We start from the raw sequence: 25,067 nt of genomic DNA on the forward strand, positions 1-25,067 counted from the left end.
ATGGCCACTCTGCAACCCTGGGATGTTCGCCTGGACCCTGGAGAAGGAAGCGGGTGCATTGCCACAGGCAGAGGGGCGCTCCTTCCATGGGCCTTCCAGAGACTTTGCCGACACTCCCTCCAGCTGCCCGGCCCACCCCCTCTCCATTGTCCTAGCTGACACTTTGGGTTGTGCTCCGGCCTTCTGGCTGGTGGAGCGCCTCCCTGCCCCCACCTCCCTACCGCCTTTTCTGTCAAAGGCTCAGCGGGGCTCCCGCGCGGCCCACTAATTAGCGCTGGCCCAGCCACACCTGCAGCGTCCTGGGAGAGGGCTGAGACAGGCGCCCATGCGTGAGGCCAGGGTGGGGGCAAGCCCAGGGCAGCAGGTCCCGCACCTCCTCCCCGATCCCGCTGAAGGGATTAGGGGAGGGAGGGCAGGGGCTGGAAGCTGAGGGCTCTTCAGCCCAAGACCCTGCTTGTTGGGACTCTCTCCGTGTAACTCCTTCCCCTTCCAGTTGAGGAAATCGAGGCGGGGAAGCAAAGCCAGTGGTTTGACACTCAAGCTCCTGGGGGATCTGCGGGGATCTGACCTGGCTTCATCCCTCCAACCAGGCTGCCAGCTTGTCCTTCCTGACCTTTGCTCCTGCTGGGCACCTCCACCTGCCAAGCCCAACATCTTCTGCCCAAACAGATGAAGCTCCAGGATACCTCCTCCCCGGCTGGGAGCCAAGGCCCTTGGGGAACAATTCTAGCTCCTCCACCCTTTCTGGTGTCTCCCCCTTTCTGGCCAGTCCTCTCTCAGCCACTGCAGTGAAATCACCCTTAAAGTCTCAGGCCTCTTTAGCCCACCTGCCCAGGGAAGGCAATGCCTCTTAAGTCACCTGGACTCATCTCCACCCATGGCTGAGCGAGCCCTGGGGCCTCCTTGCCCTTAGCTCCCCCCTCCCCAGCTTTTCTGCCAGAGTTCTCCTGTCTGGGAGTGCTTACAGACCCAGGGTAGGAGGCCAGGCTGGGGGGGAGACAGGCGGAGAGGGACAGAACAACCCTGCCTCCAGTGTACTGAGGGTGCAGCCCTAAATTTTCAAACCCTTGCCAGCCCTGCGCCTGTCCACAGGCCCCAGGGAGAACCCCCCCACCCCTCCCACCCTCAGAGCCTGAGGAGGAAGCAAGTGGGGTGGGGAGGGGATTGGGAGACACTGCAGATGAAGGGACACACCGAGGAATCTGAGCATGCCCCTGGGGCTGGGAGGGCATCTGGGCTGAGCTGAGGCTGGTCCCGTGCATCCTGTGAAGACACTCGATAGGCAGCAAAAGTAAAGGTGCTGGCAGCGAGCAGAGCCTAGAGGGGCTCCCCTGCACGGACCTTTGCTCTGGGTCCCTGTTGGGTTGTTGGGTGTGAACACATTTTCCTGGGTGGAGGCCATATACAGCCAGCATCGAGGGAGGCATGCAAACATGGGGTGGCGGGGGGGACACTGCCACCCCTGGGTTCCAGCCTGGGTCAGAATCTCCAGGGAATGTTGACTATAAATAAGGGGCTGGGTGGGAAGGAGCTGACAGGAGGTGGCTCCAGGCTTGGGCCATCCTGCCCAGAGGAGTGTGGGGTTAGATGTTATCTATAGGGTCCCTGGGCATCAGGAGGTGGGAGCACATTCCAGGAAGAAGGAAAGCAGAGCATGAAGGTGCAGATCACACACCACGCTCGGCACCCAGCAGCTCCCCAGTGCCCACAGGGAGGAGGGACGGCCTGCAGGGAGTGGGGCTCATCACAACAGACTGGCAAGAGTCACACATCCTAGCTTAGGGCTCCAGGCCTGGGCTCTGGACCCAAGGGGGCCCAGTCACTGCATATTTTTGGGCCTAGGCGACCCTAACTTTGGTCTAGGGAGAATCTGGACCTCCTATCCTCCCCCAACCTCCATGGGGCAGGGCCTACAGGCCTTCCTTGAGAAATCTGACCCACCCCATTCTCACCATTTCTTCTTCGCTGGAATGTGCTCCACCCTCAGCACCTGCCTCAGGCCTCAGGAGGTGCCCCACACCCCAGGGCTCTCCTCCCATGCGCCCCTGGGCCCCTTTGCTCTGATTTCACCCCTCAGCTACCCTCTGAGTTCACGCCACCTCCTCTCCTGGCCTGGATAGTAACAGAGGAACGGAGGGAGGTGGGGTGGCTGTGTCAGGCTCACTTCCCCTCACATCACACTCCCTGTTAGGAGCCTCTGGCTCTGCATAGCTGTGGCGGCCACGCTGGTTTACTCCAGTGAGCCTCTGGCTCTGCATAGCTGTGGCGGGCCACGCTGGTTTACTCCAGTGAGCAGGGCGGCCTGAGAATTCACCAGGCCAGGGAGAGTGACCTTGGACAAGGAGATGCAGGGGTTCCTTTTGGTCCTCTGGACCTTGCCCCAGACATCTGGGCCACCCTTGCAGGACAGGCACAGGAGCCACACGTAGGGCCTCCCCTCTGAAATGGACAAGGGTACATCCCAGCGCCTGTGGACACTTCCATGCCTCAAACCTGGATACTCGTTCTTATCCCAGCTGTACACACTCTCACCTTACTCAGATATATGACCCTGCCGGAACACATACACACGTGCTCTCTCCATAAGCGCACATGCACACACATACATCACACCTAAGTGCACACACACACACCTTTGCCCTGAGTGCATAAGCATGCTGTCACACATTTCCTCACCCCAAGTGAAGGTGGGAGCACCCCCTAGACACATGCTCCTACCTGCTTATGCACACAGGCACCTCCCCAGTCGGGAGCAGAACATGACATGCACCCATTGATGTGACGCACACAAGGCACCTATTTCCTCAGGCTGAGAGTGCTGACACTCTACACTGCCACACACGCCACTCCAAGTACACTTAATCACACCCCGCCTCACGCTGAGTGCTTGGGTGCACACTCCTCACGCAGGCACGTTTACACAAGAGCAGGTGCACAGCACACCCCACTCTCAAGGGCAACTGGAAGCTGTCTCTGGACTTGGGGTGTTACGGCAGGATTGGGCTGATGACAGCTATTCCCCAGCCCCTCTTCTGGGGTAGGCTGGGCTGGGGACCTGCAACCCCTCACCTGCAGAGGTGGCCCCTGGTCCAGGTGGCCCCACGGTGTCACTCTGCTGGACAGAGAGCCCTCCAAGTCTCCCCAGGTCTTGGGTCCTCCTCCTTTTCTGAGGCAAGAAGCAGAGCCAGGGAATCTGGCAGCCCACCCCAGCTCCCCACCCTGACCTCACCCACCATGGTGGAGGGGCTACTCACTGACACGGGGGTGGGTGATGTAGTTTCGGGTGACCGCCTGCATGTGCTCTCGGGCTGCGCCTAGGTTGCAGCCACTGCTGGGGAGCCCCCCAGGCCTGCTGTCTATCTCCATGGCCATGGTGCAGTGCCCGGCTGGGAGCCCAGTGCCTGAGCCTGCTGCTGGTGGCAGCTCTGAGACCTCAGGTCCAGCTGGAGCTGGAGAGAGCCGCTCAGCCTTCCCCTGCGGCCACCCCTCCCCTCTCCCCTCCCTTCCCTCTCCTCCTCCTCTAGGTTGACAGTAAACAAGGAAGCCTCGCTTTCCTCACACTGAGTTGTGCAGGTCTGGGAGGGGCCCCGGTCACCTGGGAGCTGCAGGATGTGGAGGGAGAAGGGCAGAGGGGAGGGCTGGCTTTTTCCTGCTTCTGTGCTAGGCAGTCCCTCCCCGCCAACCCTAAACTGTGTGAATTCAGTTCCTCCCCCTGGACCTTCAGGTGCTGTCAACATTCCCACACTCGTCCCTCAGCACAGCTCTTTCTGGTCTCTCCACACCCAACTTCTGGCAGGCTGCCCTCTCTTCACTGTTCTCGCAACCTGACCTCACCCTGCACTCCTTGCCCTGACTATACCTGGATACTTCTTCCCCGCACAATTCCATCGTCATCTTTTTGAACATCTGTAGAGAATTATTTCCTGGTCAGCCTCAGTTCTGCCTCCTACATGAAGCCTTCTCTGGATTCTCTAGCAGCCAAGATTTACTAAACATCTAGCCTCTTTCCTAAGTCATGCCCTTTAGGAGAGGCCTCTCTTGTCCCTGCCACTGGGCTGTGAGCCCCCAAAAGCTGAGCCTGTGTCTCCACCCACAGACCTGGGTCTCCTGAAGCCTGTCTGCCTCATTTTATTGAGAGATCTTGAGAACGAGGGCTGGTCTCTCTCCATCTGATCGTAGAACCAGGTCTCATCTTCTCACATTCACCTCCAGAGTTCTGTACAGCAGGCCTGCCCTGACCTTTCCAGTCCAGGTCAGAAAGTAAAATAGAGGTCCCTGTATCGTATAACTAAATACCTGGAGTTATAAATCAAGCTATGTGCACAGCCTGGCCTCGGTTCCACCCAAGACCTCACCACTCCTTCCCAAGAACTCTCTTTGTGTCATGAAACTAAGAGTTGTGGTTTCTCCTGGTGAGTGGAGTGTGGTACAGGTCCACTGGGCAAGGCAGGGTGGACCCTGGGTGGTAGCTGGACCTGCCCAACCCAAGGTCTTCCGGTCACCCCCATGCCTCATTCTAGACTCAGGATTTCTGCATTTCTAAGCTCCTCCCCAAACCATACCACTGAGCAGAGGGTAGGGCAGAAGTATGTTTGTCTAGGGATCACTGTCCCCAAGCACCCACGCCAGGTGACTCAGGACAGCCAATTTGAAACCAAAGCAGTGGCTACTATGTTTCTCAGAGCAGACTGGAGGAGACTGTGCTTGTTATTTCTGTTCACAGAGTCAAAATCTGACCCCGCATCCTCCCGCCTGAGGACCCATTTCAGGTCTCTGGTTCCTGTCTCGTAATGCCCATCCTTTCAAAGAACTCTCCTGTGGAGGGCGGGGGTGGGTGTGACCACCAAGGAGCAGCACGAGGAAGATCTTTGTGGTGATGGAACAGGTCTGCATCTGGATTGCAGTGGTGAGTCCACGAATCTATAAAATGACATGGCACTATGCACACACATGGTACCAATGTCAATTTCCTGGTTTTGATATTGTACGATAGGGAAGATGAAGCTTATCTGTCTCATACGATCGAGTTCCTGCCAATGGAGGGAACTTCTCTGTCCTATCTCTGCAGCTTCCTGTAAATCTACAATTACTACAAAATAAAAAGTTAAATAAAAGGGTCTTGAGCAAGACTCTTATTTAACTTTTAAAAATTTTATATTGTTTGAGCAATATAAAATATATACATTATATATATATATTTTGAGACAGAGTCTCCCTCTGTTGTCAGGCTGGAGTGCAGAGGCATGATTTCAGCTCACTGCAGCCTCCGCCTCCTGCGTTCAAGCGATTCTCCTGCCTCAGCCTCTTGAGTGGCTGAGATTGTAGGTGCCTGCCACCACGCCCAGCTAGTTTTTGTATTTTTTGTGGAGATGGGGTTTCACTGTGTTGGCCAGGCTGTGTGTATATATATTCTAAAGGGTTTCATGTTGCAGTCTGTGATGGGTAGGCCCACTCTGAACACCTGGACTCTTGCTTGCGTTTACCTTTGATGCCCTCTCTCCCTCTCTCTCCACCTGGTCTCACCTTTCATCATTCACCCTCTTCAACGTGACAATGTTTCCCTCTCTCAAGTATTTTTTATGTTTGAAAGAGAGTTTGTAAAGGGCAACATTTAACCAAAGAATTAGTGTTGGTGCCATGAGCCTCTATTGAGTGGGAGTCAGGTGCCTGCTGACCCACACATGTGAGTGCCCTGACCCCCAGAATCCCAGTTTCTGCCCCCTCCCATCTGAGATCCCTCTGACTCTAAGCCCATTTTCCCTTCCAGTGACAAGAGGGATAAAAGGGATTGAGGGGTAAGTAGTTGTGCTGTGGGCGCTGTTTCCCTTCTTGTCATTGTTTTCCTTTTATTTCAGTGAGAGACACACACACGCACACCACTCACGCACACAAGCTGCGGGACCAAGGCCATTTGGTCTTGAGTCTCTGAGCTGGGGGGCAGGTGGGGAGGAGTGCGAGGCTGCTGCCCCTCCTCTCCGGGGCCTGCTCAGTGCAGTCCGCTGGGGCACAGGAGGCTGGGAAGGTGCTGTGCTCAGGACTCAGTGTCACAGGGTAGGAGTCTTAAGTGTTAGCTTTCTTGCCGCTGCCGGCGCTGCCCACTTTCCGTTCTAGCCAGCTGTATGGATCGAAGGCCGAGGAACCCAGTTCGTAGCCAGCAGGCAGGTCCAGCAGTGGGGCCGAGGAAAAGCAGACAGCTGGCAGAGGGGGCGGCAGCGGGGGGGAAGCCGAGGCCGAGGGCAGCGGGTTGAGGCGTGGGGAGGAGTTCCTGGGGTCACCTAAGGAGGTGCCCCTGTGGCTGGCAGGTAGGCCTGGCAGGCTAGGGGTCAGCGCCAGGAGGCTGGGGGCCCTGGGCACAGAGAGCAGCCGGCCCTGCTCCAGCAGCCGCAGAATGTTGGAGGTAGCAAAGGCCTCGGAGGCTGAGGAGGACGCCCGCTTCTCCAGGTCTCTGCTCTGGTCTTTCTTCTGCTTGGTGCGGCGGTTCTGGAACCAGACCTTCACCTTGGGGTGGGGGAGGGGTTGTCAAGGAGGGAGATGGGACAGGCGAAGCAAAGTGGGGGCAGGCGGGAGGAGAAGAGGAGAGGAAGGGCATTGGTGGGGCAGGTGGTGGATGGGGTGGGGCAGGGTGTGAGGGTGGAGCGAAGAAGGGCATGGATGGGGCAGGTGGTGGATGGGGTGGGGAAGGGTGTGAGGGTGGAGAGAGGAAGGGCATGGGTGGGGCAGGTGGTGGATGGGGTGGGGCAGGGTGTGAGGGTGGAGCAGGAGGGAAAGAAGAGCAGATTGTTGTTAGGGTCTCCCCACAACCAGCCTGCTCTAGACCAACTGATTAGGGACTCTGGTCCCCCAAATTATGGAGGCCCCTCTACTGCTAAACTGACTCTGGCCTAGGATGGAGGAACGGATTGACAGACAGAGGATGGAGTTTGGGGGTACAACTGATGTTCTCCTCTTGACCCACATGCCCTTGGCTCAAAGTCAAGTTCACGGCCTCAGCCACCATTTATGTGCTGGTAATTCCAACTCTACCTCAAACCCAGGAGTCTGAACTGAGATCCAGGCCACGTATCCACCTGCCTGCTAGACATCTCCCCATGGATATCTCAAAAAACACCCCAAACCCCACATGTGCAGCTCTGTCCTCCAAACAGAGGCTTCGCATGTTCCCTCTTCCATCATGGCCGCCTCCACTCACCTATGCAGGAGCCCCTCTCCCCGCTCCCTAGAGCAGACCCTCCTCTCTTCCTTTGTTCTCTCTGACCTGGACCATGGCACTGTCTCTACAGAAGCACCTCTCGACCCTGGCTGCCCATGAGAACCTGGGGAGCTTTAAGACCCTAGTTCACTTCTCACCTTGGACCAATAAACTCAGAACAGGGGAGCCTGGGACCCAGACTCTACTAGTTTTTAAAGCTCACCAGGTGGTTCCAAGGTGAAGAAACTGGTGTTTTAAAGGTGTCTCTGCCCCAGGTCTAAACTGTAACATTTAGAGGGCTTGGGGCAAGAGAAAAAATGGAAGCCTCTGGCTCATGGCCCACCCTGGCTCTGACCCACACGTGTGTGGCTGCCCCAGCCTGTTCACACTCTGCAAATAACCCCGCATTGGCTGCTTCTTGGGCCTGGGGTGCTGAATAATGTCTGTGGTCTGCCCTTGGGAGGACTGACCCTGGAGAGGCCCAGACAGGTGCTGGATGTGGGCTCAGGGCCATTTGGCAGGGAATTCTGAAACTGGACACTTTGGTGGCAGGGATGGGTGGTCTCGAAGGTGGGCACAGGCTTCTGGCAGGCTAGACCCCTTGGCTTTGCAGAGTCCTTATCACGTAGTGGGGGGGCACGGCCAGAGGAGGGGCCAGATTCCTGTCTGAGGACGGTGAGGCCTCTGCCTCCATGCTGGCTGCTGCTGCCTTTGGAGGGAGCTCTTTCTAACCTGATCTGACCGTTGCCCGGTTTGAAGTTTTTAGCAGCACCCTCCCGCCCCATCACCTATAAAGGCCAAGTTTCTCAACGTGACACCAAGTGTGACTGGATGTGGCAGGTTGTTGAGGGGGACTTCTGTTGGCCACACAAAGCTGAGGACACTGTGGTGCCACAGTCTGAAGAGAGTCACCAGCATCATGGAAGAGGTCTTTTTCAGGGCCTCTGAGAGGAGGCAGAACTGGCCCTGCCCCTACCACTCAGCACCCAGTGCTCCAACCCCCTTCCTAGTCTACGTGAGGAAAGGGAACTGGGCAGGAAGCTCAGGCTCAGTCCCCTGGGGGCCACAGAACCTCATGGGAGGAAGGGTGTGCTGCCCCACAGACACAAGTTGGGGGAGGGCCCAAAAGAATCACTTGTAGGCACTAGGAGAGACTGGCATTCATGCCCCAGTCCAGAAACTCATCAGGCCACAGCACCTACAGGCCCATGTCATGGGGGCCACCATGGGAGGACCCAGAGTTGTTTCCCTGGGAACACAGAGGCCAACCCTGCTCCTCACCTGGAGCTGGGGCAGGTGTACCAGGAGGGAGGTTGAGAACCGTGGAGGGGAGGGCCCAATAAGAAAAGGTCAGGAAGACCTTGCTGGTCCCTTCCTGTAAGGAAGGTTTTGAGAAGGTGCCAAGAAATGGGTGGAGGAGGAGGCTGGAGCCAGAGGGTTGCCCAGGTTAAGAAGACAGGCAGAACCAAGGCAGACTAGGCCACCTTGGCCATGCCAGACATCACCACCTCCTAGGAGTGACTGGCCCTCCAGCAAAGGCCTTCAGAAAGTGAGGCCTGGGTGCCTCCCCTCCTCACACCAGAAGATGTCCAGTCTTTTAAAAATATCTCCGCCTCCTTGAAGCCACCCTCTACCCTTTGATCCTGGAGAAGGTGGCTGTTGGGGGAAGAGGGAGCAAGTGACTGAGACAGATCACAATCCCCTCCAGAGGCTGCACTGGGAGGAGGCAGAGTGGGCAGGGGTCCTTTCGTAGTTCTTCAGCAGGATGATTGCGTGTTCATGCTCCTATGTGAGATGTGCTTTCCTCAAACCTCAAACCTTGCTGGCAAGCAGTGAGTCAAGGCTGTTCTGAGTGGGGAAGCAGTGTGGGGCTTCAGGAGAAGATGAGATTTAAACTAGATGTGAGCTTGGTGTTTTGAAGGACATTGGATTGAGTTTCTTTCTTTATTTTTATTTTTAGAGACAAAGTGTTGGTTTTCTGCCCAGGCTGGAGAGCACTGGTGTGATGAGAGCTCACTGCAGCCTCAAAATCCTGGCCTCAAGCGATCCTCTTGCCTCAGCCTCCCAAGTTCTGGGACTATAGGTGCACACCACCGCACCTGGCGGACACAGATTCAATAACCAAAAATGACCAGAAAGTTATGGGATCTACTTGAGGTTGATTGCTTCCTTTATGTGTTCATTCACTCATCAGATATACACTGAGGCCCAGGGAATCAGCAGTGAACAAAGCCGAGTGAATCCTTGCCATGTGGAGTGGGCAGTGGAGTTGGGGAGGCAGAGGATGAACAACAAACACAAACAAGCCTATCTGTCAATTGGCAACAAGGACTTTGAGCCGTGTTTCTCAAATTATTTGAGGTGAGGACCATTTATTAAGTGTCCAATTTTGTTGAGGACCAATACTTTAAAAAAATACAATTAAAATGAATTACTGGAAAGATTACTATATACATTTTTTTTTTTTTTTTGAGATGGAGTCTCACTCTGTAGCCCAGGCTGGAGTGCAGTGGCACGATCTCGGTTCACTGCAACCTCCACCTCTGGGGTTCAAGTGATTCTCCTGCCTCAGCCTCCTGAGTAGCTGGGATTATAGGCGTGTGCCATCACACCCAGCTAATTTTTGTATTTTTAGTAGAGACAGGGTTTCACCATGTTGGCCAAGCTGGTCTTGAACTCCTGACCTCATGATCTGGCCACCTCAGCCTCCTAAAGTGCTGGTATTACAGGCATGAGCCACTGCACCAGGCCTTTTCTAAATACCTATTGTCTATTTCTGTACTTACCGTGTCATAGACAGGTAACAGTTTATGGGCTGGCAGTGGCCCAAGGGTCATACTCTGGGGGGCACTGCTTTAGAGAAAGGTGGCAGGATAGCGGACAGGAAGGAGCGGGGGTGACTATTTTGTTAATGGAATGACACATGCAGCCTCCCTGAAGAGGGGACATTTGAAGAAGATACCAGTAAGGGATGGTCAAGGGAGATTCAGCCAAACCTAGCTAAAGGCAGTGACTGGAAAGAAGAAAATCCTTTCCTATTTGTCACCTCTGGAATCTGACTGCTGAGGGAAGCAGTCCCACCAGATCCTCAAGGACCATAGCGCTGCACACTGCTGCATTCCCTGTCCCTGCTGGGAAGCTTCCTGACCTCTTAGCCAAGCCAGCACCTCCCCGTCCTAGGACGTGAAGCCAGGCACCACCTCCAGGAACCCCTGAGCCTCAGTGTCTCATCTTTAACATGGGGACAATAATACTTGGCTATTGCAGAGATGAAAGAAGAAAACCCATTGAGGGGGCTTAGCATCATGCCTGGCCCACGGGAAATGTGGGTAGTTATTTATCGCTTGCTTTCTTTGTTTCTAGCTCTGTTTCTGAACTAGAGGGAGAGGAGACACAGATGTCATGATTCTGGTCCTTGGGAAGCTGAAGGTCTAGTGGGGGAGTGGCACTAACTCATTACCGACAAACAGAGGGCAATTCGTACTCAGGGAATGGCAGTAACGGGGTGTGACAGATGAATGACCAGGCATTTGCAAGGTGCTCTCCCACATATCCCATCTTCCTGCAGCTCTGAGTGTAGCAAGGAGAGGTGGGTGTGAGCTGGTGATGGGTTTGGGCATCTCCTGAGAAGGTGAGCCTGGACTCTAGGAGAGGAGAAGTCAGAGGCAGATGGAGCAGGGGCTGGGAGCAGGGGCTGGGACCAGGGGTGCTTGTTTCTTGGCCACATATGGGCTAGGTCAGGAATTCTCAAACTTGGCCGCACATTGGAATTTTCTGGGACAATGTCCAGGCCTCATTCCACACCCATATTAAATCAGAATCTCTAGGGAATGGGGCTGAGGCCTGAGTATTCTTCTAAAGCTCTGTGGGTGATTCTAATGTGCTTCCCAGCATTGCAAACTTCAAGAGCAGGAGTAAAAAGGCTCAACTCTCTACTTCCCACCATCAATCCCATCAGGCCCATCAGGCCGTAACAGGTAGGTTCATAAGGTCCTGCAAATGTTGTCTCTCTGTCTCTCTGAAGAACAGACAGGCTCAGAACCCTCTGAATGTGTCCCTCCTCCCCCAGGAGGCCTTCATTTCCACCTCCGGGTCATCCTCTTCTCAAGGTTAAATCCAAAGTGATCCGTCCTTTTCTGCTTCTGGGAAACCATTCCTAGCCAACTTCACAGGGCGGCGAGGCCAGCACGCCTCTCCCCTCACCTGCTCAGTGCACCTTCTGGGCTGTCTCCCTCCTCTGTCTTCTCAGGGCCCTGTGTGACCTCCTGGAGGCTGTCATCTTGACTCCCTGGGACTCAGTGAGTGCTTGGTGCCTGCCCTGCCCGCCTCCCGATCTCTTGCTGGGCCACACTGTGACCCATGGCCCCGCCCCGCTCCCTGATGTCTTGCTAGGCCACACTGTGACCCACAGCTGCGCACCAGGGGATGGGCATGGTTTCCACTTGGCTGCCAGGACTACAGAGGAATTTTCCAGGAGATTACCCACCAGCTTCTTTGGGATCATGGTCAGTATTAAATTCCAAGATTCATTGTTGATCTGGAAATGGCATTCTTCTTTTAAAGACTGTTTCCTGTGACCATGGGCCCATACTTAATCTGAGGTGAGCGGTATCTGTGTATCTAGGATGGCCTGGTTTTTGTAATCTGCACTGGAAAGGTATAATCTATTCTGCTGTTCTGGAAGAAGCCATCTGGGGCACAGGCATCAAGCATGAGGCTGAGGACAATGCTGAAGGGCTGGACCAGCTCTTATCCAAGCTAAGTGGGCATCCCGGGGGCATACTGGGACTTGGCAGTTTGTTCTCCACCTGACTCCTGGGCTCCTGGCCCTAAGAACGTCCTCCAGGCCAGCTGCAGGAGGGGAGTCCTGAGCCAGCCTCTCACCTTCCCTTCCTCTGCAGCCACATCCTCTTATGTCCTGCTCGGACCCTGGTACTCCGGTCATTCATTCAGCAACACAGAAATATCAAGCATTTGATGCAAGCCAGGCATTGCCAGGTGCTGAAAAAACAAAGATAAATAAAACTCCATTTTGACCCTCTTGGCTGTCAGGCACTAGCAGGGTGGGTCATGGGCAAGCAGTAAGTGTTATGGTATGGTAAGTGTTTTGGTTGAAGTAGCAGACAATATAGTGGAGAATCAGAGGTCAGACAGCCCCTAATTCAATTCTGGTTCCCTTACTAGCTAGATGACTTAGGACAAGTTACTTAACTTCTTGGTGCCTCAGTTTCCCCATCAGTAAAACAGGGTTCATAACTCTTCCTCATAGTTTTGTTGTAATGACTCCGTAGGCTAATAATCATGGACTTAGTAAAGTGCCTGGCAGATGATGAAGTCTTTTTTTTTTTTTGAGATGGGGTTTACTCTGTCGCCCAGGCTGGAGTGCAGCGGCACAATCTCGGCTCACTGCAAGCTCCGCCTCCCGGGTTCACGCCATTCTCCTGCCTCAGCCTCTCAAGTAGCTGGGACTACAGGCGCCTGCCACCACGCCTGGCTAATTTTTTGTAATTTTAGTAGGATGGGGTTTCACCGTATTAGCCAGGATGGTCTCAGTCTCCTGACCTTGTGATCCGCCTGCCTCGGCCTCGCAAAGTGCTGGGATTATAGGCGTGAGCCACCGTGCCCGGCCGATGATAAAGTCTTTTAAGCAACATGGTGATCACATCTGGTCAAATTTGCTCACTTTTCCGTAAGCCAGTGATTCTCAGACATCACTGTGCACCTGGAATGAAAAGTATATAGGTTGTGGGGTCTTCCCTAGAAATCTGACTGGGAACCTCTGGGCTGAGGGTGGCACAGGCATCTGTATTTTACCCCAGGGGAGCTGTACGTACAGCTGGTCTCCAGAGCATACCTTGAGAAATGCTGCTTTAATCAAACACCAAACTTTCTTTTTTAAACAAAGCATGGTGACAAGGTGTATCAGAATGTTTCTAAAATTAAGGAGAACTGGACTAAATGGGGCTGTCCCTGTTCTCCAACATGAGAAGAGCTTTGAGTGCGTGCTACTGTTGGGCTGATAAAGGTGGGCAGAGGGTTCTTTTGTAGTCTCAAGAGAGAGATTCCTCTGAGGCTGCCCCTGCTCTCCAGGGCAGCCATGCACAGCCTCTATTTCACAGCCATGGAGTCTGGGCAAGGCTGGGACGGAGGTCAGCTGCACTGTGTCTTGCTCACTGTTCCTTCTGTGGTGGACTCTTTATCCTGCAGAGCCCTGTGGGTGGTGGGGAGCCAAGGAAAGGGCTTCCCCATTCTGCCTGCCCAATCCTGTAAGTGGGCTTCTGATTTAAATCTGCAGACAACTCAACTGAATTGGGCATGCTAGATTATAAAAAGAGACTAGCCATGGAAATGGGCCCTGAGCAAGCTCTGTGTTTTCTCTGCCTGAATTGGAACCATGCCTGGGTCCTCTGAGTATCCAGGGAAGAAGGTAGAGATGCTGTTTGGCAGAAGGAAGAGAAGAGAAAAAAGAGAGAAGAGAAGAGATAAGAAGAGAGAAGAGAGGAGAGGAGGAGAGGAGAAACAGAGAGAGAAGCAGGTATTTTGGAGAGCAGTTGGAGTGCATATTCAGCAGAGCACTGGGAGGAAGGTCTGTGAGTAGCTGGTGCTGAATCTGTTGGGCCCAAAAGAACCTTTGGCTTTCAGTCTCTTCCAATTCCTGGCTACACCGTGGTTCCCGTTATTGAATTTCCACAAGGCTATGGCTTCTGTTTTTATCCCTGGGGAGACCACCCATTATCTGAGGGCACCTGAAGGAATTTCTTATCTTTTCCCCCAAAAGAGCTCTGACAGAGACTCTCAGATAACTTAACTTAAATCAGAGAAAAACCAGTCCTCCCCCAAAATCTGACATGCCTTCCTGACATCTCTGCTGGGATCTCAAACTTAACTAATCCAAAACAATATTCTTGATTACGCTCCCACCATCTTGCTTCTCCCCTACTTTCTCAACTCGTTAAATGGTGTCACCATTCTCCCAATTGTTCAACCCAAACCACTTCCTTTCCCTCACCCTGTGCGTGTAATCCATGAGCAAGTCCTAACAGGTTCCAGCGCTAAATTAGAGTACCTCTCACGTCAGTGCGCTTCTCTTCTCCACCACCGCTCTGTTCAAGGTCCATGTCAGTAGTCCCTACCCGTCCACTCCTGTCCCCTGTGGTCCCTTCCCTGGGTGGCAGCCAGAGCAACTTCTGTAAAATGCCAATCATCTCCTGTCACTTTCTCTTCAATGTATTATCATGATCTCTAAGCCCCGCATGATCCTCCCCTACCTACTTACTCAATTACCCTGTAGCTCCAGCCACTCTGGCCTTCTGACACTTCTAGAGCATTCTATGCCAGTTCCTGCTCCTCAGGTCTTCATAGTTACCCTCTGCCTTGACATGTCCTGGCTCCTCATCTGGCTGTCTCTTCCTTCTCACTCAGGCCTAAGCTCAATGTCATCTTCTCAAAGAGGTCTTCCCTGAACACCTCAATAAAACACTTCCTTCTAGTCTCTCTCCTATGACCCCATTTGAGCTCCCTCATAACACTTATCACTCTTGGAAATCCAGTTTGTCTTTGTCTCCATGGATCTTAACTGCACAAGGGCAGGTGCCTGGTCTGTTTTGTTCTAAGCTATAGCCCTAGTGCCTAGAAGAGTACCCGCTATATAGTAGATATTCAATAATATTTTTGAACAAAAGTATGGGTGAACATACTGAGAATGCCACAGAATCCTAGCTACAAGTTAGTTAACCTCTCTGAGGCTTAGTTTGCTTAAATGGGGATAATAGGACCCATAAAGCCATCTTCTTCTAAAGGTGAAATGAGCTCATGAATGCGCCTGCTGCAAATCTTGAGCAAGTTATTTATTTAACTTTTCTATGCCTCAGTTTTCTTTTTTTTAAAGTGGAAACCATATACTCTTATTGGCTGGGCATGGTGGCTCACACCTATAATCCCAGCACTTTGGAAGGCAGAGGAGGAAGGATTACTTGAGACCAGGAGTTCCAGGTCAGCCTAGGAAACAAAGCAAGACCCTGTCTCTACAGTAAATAAATGAATGAATGAATGAATAAATAAATAAATAAATAAATAAGACTTACTGTCGTATGCTAATGAGGTGATTCAGGGTGGATCTCTAGGTAGTTTCAGGACTGGGGCTGGTTCTAGAAAGACCATACTTGTGATTAGAGGGTGGAAACTTTCAGCCGACCCCATTTTTTCCTTCTAGGCAGGGGAGGGAAATGGAGATTGGATTATAGTCTTTTTTTGTTTGTTTTTGAGATAGAGTCTTGCTCTGTCACCCAGGCTGGAGTGCAGTGGAGCTAACATGACTCACTGTAGCCTTGACCTCCTGGGCTCAAACAATCCTCTCGCCTCAGCCTCCCAAGTAGCTGGTACTACAGGTGTGTGCCACCACACCCTGCAGTTTACTGTTTAAACTGTAAAAAATGTTTCAAAAAACTGTTTTAGAGATGAGGTCTCCCTGTGCTGCCCAGGTTGGTCTTGAACTCCTGGGATCCTGAGTGATCCTCCCTCCTTGGCCTCCCAAAGTGCTGGGATTACAGGCATGAGCCACTGTGCCAGGCCAGCCTGGATTTAGTCTTGAACAAGGAGACCAGGAGAACTTCTGGTTGGTGAACACGTGGAAGCGGTGGGAACAGGGACACTGGAAACGGTATGGGAGCTCCACGCACCTCCCCCTTACCTTGCCCTTTGCCTCTTCCATCTGGCTGTTCCTCACTTGTGTCATTTATAACAAACCAGCAAGTGTAGGGGAGGTGTTTCCTGAGTTCTGTGCGTCATTCTAGTGAATTGTCAAACCTGAAGAGGGTGATGTGGGAGCCCCCAGTTTTAGGCCAGTCCATTCAGAAGCACAGATGGCTCCTGGAACTTGAGTCTGCTGTGGCACTGTCTTGTGGGACTGAGCCCTTAACTTGTAGGGTCTGAGCTAGCTCTGGGAATTGCTGTCAGTATTGAACTGTTGAATATACTCAGTGACGCTGGAGAATTGGAGCACTGCCTGCTGGTGGTTGGAACATACCATACGCTTGGTGTTGGAAGAAAAATCTCACATGTATCCCACAAGGTTGTGGTGAGGACTAAACTAGTTAGACTATGTCACACCCTTGGAACAGGACCTGGTGCATGGGAAGTGCTCAATAAGCATCAGCTGTCCGTGACTTTTACTATCTGTCAACCCTAGGACTGGGGACAGAGAAAGGAGGGTCATCAGTGGGAACAGTGCGGAGGACTCGCTGAGGGCCTACTGTGTGAGCAGCTGTGTTCTGGTTTCCTTGCGGAGCGCGACGAGGGGCCGTGGCCTATAAACACATTTTTGCCCTTGGGAAGCAAATACTGGTGGAGATCCAACACCACACACATGTACACATACGCGCACACTCACACACACACACACGTACACAAGCGCGCACACACACACATTCTCTCTCTCTCTCTGTGTCTCTCTCTCCAGGTCAAGCCATGTGGAAAGGTCTCTTGGGAAGAGGGCAAGGCACCTGCAGAAGGCTTCCTGGAAGAGGAGGGGCTTGGGCTTGACCTCCAAGGGCAGCTCCGTGTAGGGAATACGGGCCTCGGTGACTTCCCCAGGAGCTCTGGCCTGGCCCTGCCACTGCAGCCTCCTCTCTGAACACAGGCCAGGCTTCCCAGCCCCCTGTTGAGCCCAGCTGGAGAGAGGCCCTGAAGGGTTGTTTGGGAGCTCCGCAGTGGCAGCTGGGGGAAAACAAGTGCAGGTGGAGATGACCCAGCCTTGCAGGACAGCAGCTGCTGTCCTTCCCCAGCCTGCCCCTCCTCCCGGTCTGCCCCTCCTCTGCCTCTCGCCCCTTCTTGCCTCTTCCTCTGTCTTACACTCAGTGTACCCCAGGAGGAGCCTGCTCACCCCTCAAGGGGACCAGGACTTCCACGGGCATCTGACTATCCCCTCCCCAGGGGTGGGCTACACAGCACTCTGTTGGTGGGATTTGAGGGGCTGGAGGAATTACACTGAGGGAAGCAGGGAGAGCTGACCTCACTGAGGCAGGGACACAGGGGAGGACAGCAGCCACACAGCACAGAGGGGAAGCCCTCACTCCAGCACAGCCTCCTGCCTCACTCCAGGAAGGAAACCAGCACACTGCTCCAGACCAGCGCTTCCTCACTCCCCTCCTCCCTTCCTCTCCACTTTCTCAATCCTATTTTGGCCATTGTTTGCAATGCATGTATTGATTGATCTCCCTCAAATATGAAAGCAAACTACTAGAGCTCTGGCTGAAAGAAGGGTCTCTGAGTTATTCTTTGACAAGCTCAAGGAAGGTTGCCCGTTTATAGGCAGCATGAAGACGAGAGACTGCTTGTCCAAAGCCCAGCTCTGGAACGAATTAGTTCTCTGACCTTGGGCATAACTTCCTGTCACCTGTAACATGGGAATGACATCATCTGCTTCTTGGCAGGGATTAGTTACTTAACATAGGCAAAGCACTTAGTGCCTGACACATGTTAAGTACTAAGTATTATTATTATCATTAGTAGTAGTATTCTGTAGCTCTAGTACCAGCTTGAAGGGTCTCCATTCATACAGGGTAGGTGCTTAATTTACAAAAGTTTTTTTCTTTCGAGTTAAGCATACTTCTGTTAAAATGCCAGTCCTACCCAGGTGAAGGGGGTGTGCAGACCCCTCCTTTCCAACAAGAGACTGAGGCACCCTGAGATGAAGGGAAGGTGATGGAGAGTGGGAAAGGGCCAGAAATGGAGAAGCAAGAGGTCCCCAGCCCAATTTTATAATGTTTCATCTTCCCCAGAATCTTTATTTCCAACCAGCCAAGCCCTCACCATCCCTTCTCGTCACTCCTCTTACATGCCAACACCCCCTCAAGCCATTCCCTGCGCCCTGAGGGCTGCTCTCCCCGTTTCTCTGAACCTTTTCCATATTCCATCCAAAAGTGCCTGATGTATCCAGAAGGCCCTCGCTGGCATTTCCTGACTGTCTATGGTCACGGTGTGTTTATTTGCTCTTTCGCTCTCATTTACCTGTAGCTGAAAGTCTTTCCCTCGTGTTTGTCTGAACTCCTCCGAAGTTGGGTCTCCCTGTAGCAGTTCACAGGGCCTCATATCCCCAGGAGTTCCCAGGCTGCCAGGACAAGAGTGGAGTGGCCTGGCCCTGGTCTCTTACCTGGGTCTCGGAGAGGTTTAGCTGGCGGGCCAGCTCAGTGCGCTCGCGGCCCACCACATACTGGCAGCGCTGGAACTCCATCTCCAGGCGGTACAGCTGCTCGGCAGTGAAGGATGTACGTGTCCGCTTGGGCCGGTCCAGGTCCAGGCCCTTAGGCAGGACAATTTCCCGAATTGTCCCCTTGGCATCTGCAGAGACCATGAAAGGAGCCAGGTTAGTTCATTAGCTAGGGAGTTAGATCACCAGAAAGCATCTTAATAAAAGGTGGTGTGATCTATCGCGGAGCTCCTCCGGCCTGGATCTGGTTGCATGACCTGTAACAAGTTGCTCACCCTCTCTGGGCCCAGATTCCTTAACCACCCAATGCAGGATATTGTATCGAATGAGTGGCTAAATGTATGTGAATAGGCCTCAGTACAAATACCATCGTGGTCTGGGAAGAAAGGACTCACTCTGACCCAGCCAGGATTCTGGGCCTTTGCAGAGTAAGGAACAGATGGGAAAAATATGCTGGATCCTCAAGTACATAGGGAATGATGGGTTAGAATTGAGTGTGATCAATCAGGTAAGGCTTACTGGAGAGGTCAGAGCCGGGTCCTAAGCTGTGTGTGTGTGTATGCGTTGTGTGTGTGTGCATGCATGAAGGAGTGTTATCCACAGACCTGGGGTCCATGAGGAGGCGGCTAGCTGATGAGGGGCAGAGGACAGTCTGGGGAGCTGAGGTCCCCAGGAGGAGCCCAAGGACAACTGCTGTCATATCAGGCTGCTGGGATGCTTTCCAGATGGGGGCTTCTGCCACTCCCCATATACCTAGTCCTGAACAGTAGGGCCACTCCTGGACTCTGACCAATGCCCTCCACGCACAGGGCCTCCAATATTTTGGAGCCCACTGAAGAGAGATTGAAAACCCAGCAGCCCATGTTCCCCATGCACTCCTGATAAAGAACTTAGTAACATTTAACTACAGGGGTGGAGATGATCCATGTTTGACCCACACATACTGATGGCTTGAAATCTAGTTATTAGAACATTTTCTGTTACAAATTAGATTGTGGAAATATGCAGCATCACACCTGTAGGATTTACAAAATCACTACCAACAAATGATGTCCATGATAACGAAGTTAACTAACAGGAATTTCCATTACTTAACATTGGCAATGGGAAGCTTACCAACTCAAGGACGCCGTGAGGAAACCCAGGGAAGAAAGCAACCCTCCACAGGTGCAGGAATTCCAATACCCTCCAGGGGGCGCACGCAGTCGGAGTTTGCAACGCGGCCAGACTGGGCAGTGGCTGTTGACGTTGCAGCCATAACAAAGGGTGACACGTCTGCAGTACTTGCTCTGGGCCAGGCACTTAATTTAATTTAATTTTGTTTTGTTTATTTATTTTTTGAGACAGGGTCTCACTCTCTCGCCCAGGCTGGAGTGCAGTGGCGCATCTCAGCTTACTGGGGTCTCGACTTCCTGGGTTCAATCGATCCTCCTACTTCAGCCTCCTGAGTCGCTGGGACTACAGGAGCGCACCACAACACCCAGCTAATTTTTGTATTTTTTGTAGAGACGGGGGCATAGGGGATTTCACCGTGTTGCCCAGGCTGGTCTGTAACTTCTGGGCTCAAGTGATCCGCCCTCCTCAGCCTCCCAAAGTGGTGGGATTACAGGCGTGAGTCACTGCACCCGGCCTTATGTTATTTTTATTTTTTTCTTTGTTTTTAAAAAATGAGATGGGGTCTCACCCAGGGTGGTTTTGAACTCCTGGCCTCAAGTGATCCTCTTGTCTCAGCCTTCCAAAGTGCTGGGATTGCAGCTGTGAGCCACCACACCCCGCTGTTTTAAGCAATTTAACCTTCCCAATGTCTCCATGAATTTGGAATTATTATGATCCCCGTTTTACAGATGAGGAAATGGAGTAACAAATTTTAAGTAATTTACTCAAGGTCATACTGGCAGTGTCCAAGAAACTCTTGAAACACCGTCAATTTTTTTTTTTTTTTTTTTTTTTTTTTTTTGGTGAACACACTCTGTTGCTTAGGCTGGAGTGCAGTGGCACCATCTCAGCTCACGACAACCTCCTCCTCCCAGGTTCAAGTGATTCTCCTGCCTCAGCCTCCCGAGTAACTGGGACTACAAATGCGTGCCACCATGCCCGGCTAACTTTTGTATTTTTAGTAGAGATGGGGTTTCACTATGTTGGCCAGGCTGGTCTCGAACTCCTGGACTGATTCATGATCCATCCACCTCGACCTCCCAAAGTGCTGGGATTACAGGCATGAGCCACTGCACCTGGCTCCATCATTTTACTTTATGCCTTCCCTGGGTTCGTTCTTTCTTTCTTTCTTTCTTTCTTTCTTTCTTTCTTTCTTTCTTTCTTTCTTTCTTTTTCTTTCTTTCTTTCTTTCCTTCTTTCTTTCTTTTTTCTTTCTTTCTTTCTTTCTTCTTTCTTTCTTTTTCTTTCCTTTTCCTTCCTTCCTTCTTCTTTTTCTTTCTTTCTTTCTTTCTTTCTTTCTTTCTTTCTTTCTTTCTTTCTTTCTTTCTCTCTCTCTCTCTCTCTTCTTCTTTTCTTTTCTTTTCTTTTCTTTCTTTTTGAGATGGAGTCTCACTCTGTTGCCGAGGCTGGAGTGCAGTGGTGCAATCTCAGCTCACTGCAAACTCCATCTCCCGGTCTCACACCATTCTCCTGCCTCAGCCTCCCGAGTAGCTGGGACTACAGGCACCCGCCACCATGCCTGGCTAATTTTTTGTATTTTTAGTGGAGACGAGGTTTCACCATATTAGCCAGGATAGTCTCGATCTCCTGACCTTGCAATCCGCCTGCCTCGGCCACCCAAAGTGCTGGGATTACAGGCGTGAGCCATCATGCCCGGCCCTCAGTTGGTAATTCTTAATAATTCAATTAATAGGTTGAAATGAAGTGGACTTGGTCATGAGTAAAAGATGGAATCTTCTGGATGAGTTCATCACTCCCCTGGAGAACATAATGGAAAGAGCTGTATTTGGGACATGCTGTCTACCAGGAGGCTCCTTGTGATCCACAGGGACTGAGGAACCTACCTTGAGAATCCCTGCTCTAGATGGTTACCCTGAGTCCCTCCCTCCAAGTGTGGCACCCCAGGAGACTGACTCTTTCTGGGTCCTGCCAGTGCCAGTTGACGCTCCCTTTCCAGGGTATGATCTGGCTCCTGGCTCAAGAGTCCTGGCTCTGATCTCACAGGTTCTCAAGCACCATCCTGTTCACAGTCAGCCTCAGGGAGAAGGTGAGCCAGGGTGGAGGATGTGTCACTGCTCACTCAGAGGTGGCCTCCCTCCCCATCCCAGGCCAGGTCCTACCAGGCTGCTGGGCAGAGCCTATCAAAAGCTGTGTCGTAGAAACTATAGACCTCTTAGGACAACTCAAGCTTCCCAGCTCCAATTCTGTTCACATTCTAAAATGATAGGGTAATATTTGTGACCCCACTGTGACTGGATCAGTCTCCTTTGCCCAGGTTCCATAATTTCCAATTGTGAGAGCAGACTCAGAACTTTGTCACAACACTCCCAAGTGAATCCATCTCAAATGGCACTGATTTTATCAAACATGTTTTGTGGGGTACGAATAGGAGGAACGGTGCTGTTACAGCTGGTGTCATACTCTCCCCTTAATCAGCCTCCTCAAGCCCACCCTGGAGCATCTGAACCTGAGCCCCTAACCATAAGATCAAACCACCCCTCCCTCTTTATACAAGACCTAAAAGGAGGATTGCCACCTCAGGGAGCAGCCAAGTGCAGCTGTCTCCCTCAGGGTCAGGGAGGCACGAACCAGACGAGAAAGGCAACCTCAAACTTGCCACCAAATATCAAAACATGCCATGCGAATAAGTGCATGAAAAATGTTCAACATTGCTGGCCGTCAGGGAAAGGCAATTAAGGTCACAATAAGAAACACCTATCAGAACAGCGAAAAGAAAAAATACCAAGAGTGGAAAAGCTGGTGAGGATACAGAGAAGCTGGATCTCTCCTACATTGCTGATGGGAATGGAAAATGATACAACTAGCTTGGCAGTTTCCTAAAGAGTTAAAAATATACTTATCCTACAACTCAGTGACTGAACTCCTGGGCATTTATTCTAGGGAAATGAAATATTTGTTTTGTTTTATTTATTTATTTAGAGACAGAGTCTCGCTGTATCCCCCAGGCTGGAGTACAGTAGTGTGATCTCAGCTCACTGCAACCTCCACCTCCCAGGTTCAAACGATTCTTATGCCTCAGCCTCCTGAGTAGCTGGAGTTACAGGCACCTGCCAGCATGTACGGCTTTTTTTTTTTTTTTTTTTTTTTCTTTGAGATGGGGTTTCACTTTTGTTGCCCAGGCTGGAGTGCAGTGGCGCGATCTCAGCTCACTGCAACCTCCACCTTCCAGTTTCAAGTGATTTTCCTGCCTCAGCCTCCCAGTAATACCAAGTAGCTGGGATTACAGGTGCCTGCCACCACACCCAGCTAATTGTATTTTTAGTAGAGATGGAGTTTCACCACATTGGCCAGGCTGGTCTCGAACTCCTGACCTCAGGTGATCTGCCTGCCTCAGCCTCCCAAAATGTTGGGATTACAGGCGCGAGCCACTATGCCCAGCTGAAATCTTATGTTCACACAAAAACCTGTATACAAATGACCATAGCAGCTTTATTTGTAATAGCCCCCTAATGGAAACAAATCAGACGTCCCTCAGTGGGTGAATGGTTAAACAAACTGTGGCATAACTGTACTCTGGGATAACACTCAGGAAAAGAAGGAATAACGATTGATACACACAACAATTTACTCAGGAAATTATACTGAGGGGAAAAAACAGTCCCCAAAAGTTATACACTATATGACTCCATTCATTTAATATAAAAGTAACAAAATTATAGAGGTGGAGACCAGATCAGTGGTTGCCAGGGTTTGGGGATGGAGGAAGGACCTGGCCATCAATGAGTAGTAAGAGGAAGTTCCTTTGTGGTGACACCATAGTACCGTATCATGGCTGTGGGGGTGGTGACATGGATCTATAAATGTAATAAAATGTCATAGAACTATATACAAAACCCCAAAAAACAGTGCAAGGAAAAACAGGTGAAATCTGAGGAGGTCTGTAGTCTAGTTAATTATATTGTACTAGTGTCAATTTTCTGATTTTGATAATGTACTATAGGTTTGTAAAATGCCACCTACAGAGAAGCTAGGTGATGGATACACAGGACCTCTCTGTACTATTTTTGTAACACCTTGTGAGTGTATAATTATTTCAAGATAAAAAGTTGACAACAAAAGCATGCCATAAAGCTAGAGTGATGTGTTGTCACAGAAACTGACTAATCCATTAGTAGAAAGAACACAATAGTGTCCCTGTATTCCATCTGTAAGATGATTTAAAATGGTACACAAATAAACATATGTCATGTCAAAAGTTAGGCATTTATTTTAATGTTTACTGTAAAAAATGTAAACCTATAATTTTATAAGCTTAGGGTGAGGCTAAAGTGGAAATTTAATCTTAAAATGCATTAAGCTAAAATATTAAGAAAATAAATGGAATATGAATATAACAAATGAAGATGGGACTCAAATGGCTGCATATGGGGAAACAATAGCATGGAAAGTACAAGATAAGGGGATATTAGACACATGTATCTATAGTCATAGAGTTTATCATAAAGGGGCATTCGAGATGGGAAAAGAGTGATTTAGTCAATTAGGCAGATTGGTGATCATAAATTGTATGTTTGGAATAAAATTAAATTTCTGTCTTGCTCCATAAATAACAACACATTTAAAGTGGATTAAACAGCAAGTCATAGATGATAAAATGATAAGCGCATTACAAGAAAATACAGGAGGATGATTTTAGAATCCTAGGCTTGGGATGAGATTTCTCAGCAAGCTACAAAACTGGAGGCTGTAGGCCAGGCATGGCGGCTCACGCTTATAATCCCAGCCCTTTGGGAGGCAGAGTCAGGTGGATCACCTGAGGTCAGGAGTTCGAGGCCAGCCTGGCCAACGTGGAGAAACCCCGTCTCTACTAAAAAATACAAAAATTATCTGGGCGTGGCGGCAGGTACCTGTAATCCCAGCTACTTGAGAGGCTGAGGCAGGAGAATCACTTGAACCTGGGAGGGGGAGGTTGCAGTGAGCTGAGATTGTGCCATTGCACTTCAGCCTGAGAGAGAGAGCAAGACTCGGTCTCAGAAAAACAAACAACAAACAAACAAAAAAATACTGGAGGCTGTAAAGGAAACATAAAGGATGTATTTGACTACATTAAAGCTAAAAACTTGGGTGACAAAAGCACCAAAATCAAGGTAAAGTAAAAGAAACAGATTTGAAAAAAAAAATACATTTAAGAGTCAAAGAGGCTGGTTGTGGTAACTCACGCCGGTAATCCCAGCACTTAGGGAGGCCAAGGTGGGCAGATCACTTGAGGTCTGGAGTTGGAGACCAGCCTGGGCAACATGGTGAAACCCCTTCTTTACTAAAACTACAAAAGTTAGCTGGGCGTGGTGGCATGCACCCGTAATCGCAGCTACCCGGGAGGCCGAGGCATGAGAATCACTTGAACCTGGGAGGTAGAGGTTGCAGTGAGCCGAGATCACACCCTTGCACTCCAGCCCGGTGACACTGTGAGACTTTGTCTCAAAAAAAAAAAAAATTAAAGTAAATAGCCTAGTAAAATAAATGGTCAAGTAATTTATCTGGGTCATTCACAGAAAA

General features: G+C 51.1%; 2 protein-coding genes and 1 pseudogene across 3 annotated transcripts in view; 1 reads left to right on the forward strand and 2 right to left on the reverse strand.

The window, feature by feature from the left end:
• Positions 1–3,486, reverse strand: part of ATP6V1B1 (ATPase H+ transporting V1 subunit B1) — a 29,275-nt gene extending 25,789 nt beyond the window's left edge. For both annotated transcript variants that reach the window (XM_050754449.1, XM_050754451.1), the window contains exon 1: positions 3,255–3,486. In XM_050754449.1, the coding sequence (XP_050610406.1) occupies positions 3,255–3,372 (118 nt within the window). In that variant the 5' untranslated portion in view covers positions 3,373–3,486. The remainder of the gene's footprint in view (positions 1–3,254) is intronic.
• A 2,334-nt stretch (positions 3,487–5,820) lies between these two features.
• The window catches only part of VAX2 (ventral anterior homeobox 2), a 33,679-nt gene continuing 14,432 nt past the window's right edge, over positions 5,821–25,067 (reverse strand). Inside the window, exons 2-3 of the mRNA XM_050754511.1 lie at positions 18,339–18,526; positions 5,821–6,498 (exon numbers count right to left, since the gene is read on the reverse strand). Of these exons, the coding sequence (XP_050610468.1) occupies positions 6,061–6,498; positions 18,339–18,526 (626 nt within the window). The 3' untranslated portion in view covers positions 5,821–6,060. The remainder of the gene's footprint in view (positions 6,499–18,338; positions 18,527–25,067) is intronic.
• On the forward strand, positions 8,931–9,043 carry LOC126934580 (uncharacterized; annotated as a pseudogene).

The sequence above is a fragment of the Macaca thibetana genome, chromosome 13 (assembly GCF_024542745.1).
Source record: "Macaca thibetana thibetana isolate TM-01 chromosome 13, ASM2454274v1, whole genome shotgun sequence".
In the NCBI taxonomy this organism is placed as follows: Eukaryota; Metazoa; Chordata; class Mammalia; order Primates; family Cercopithecidae; genus Macaca; species Macaca thibetana.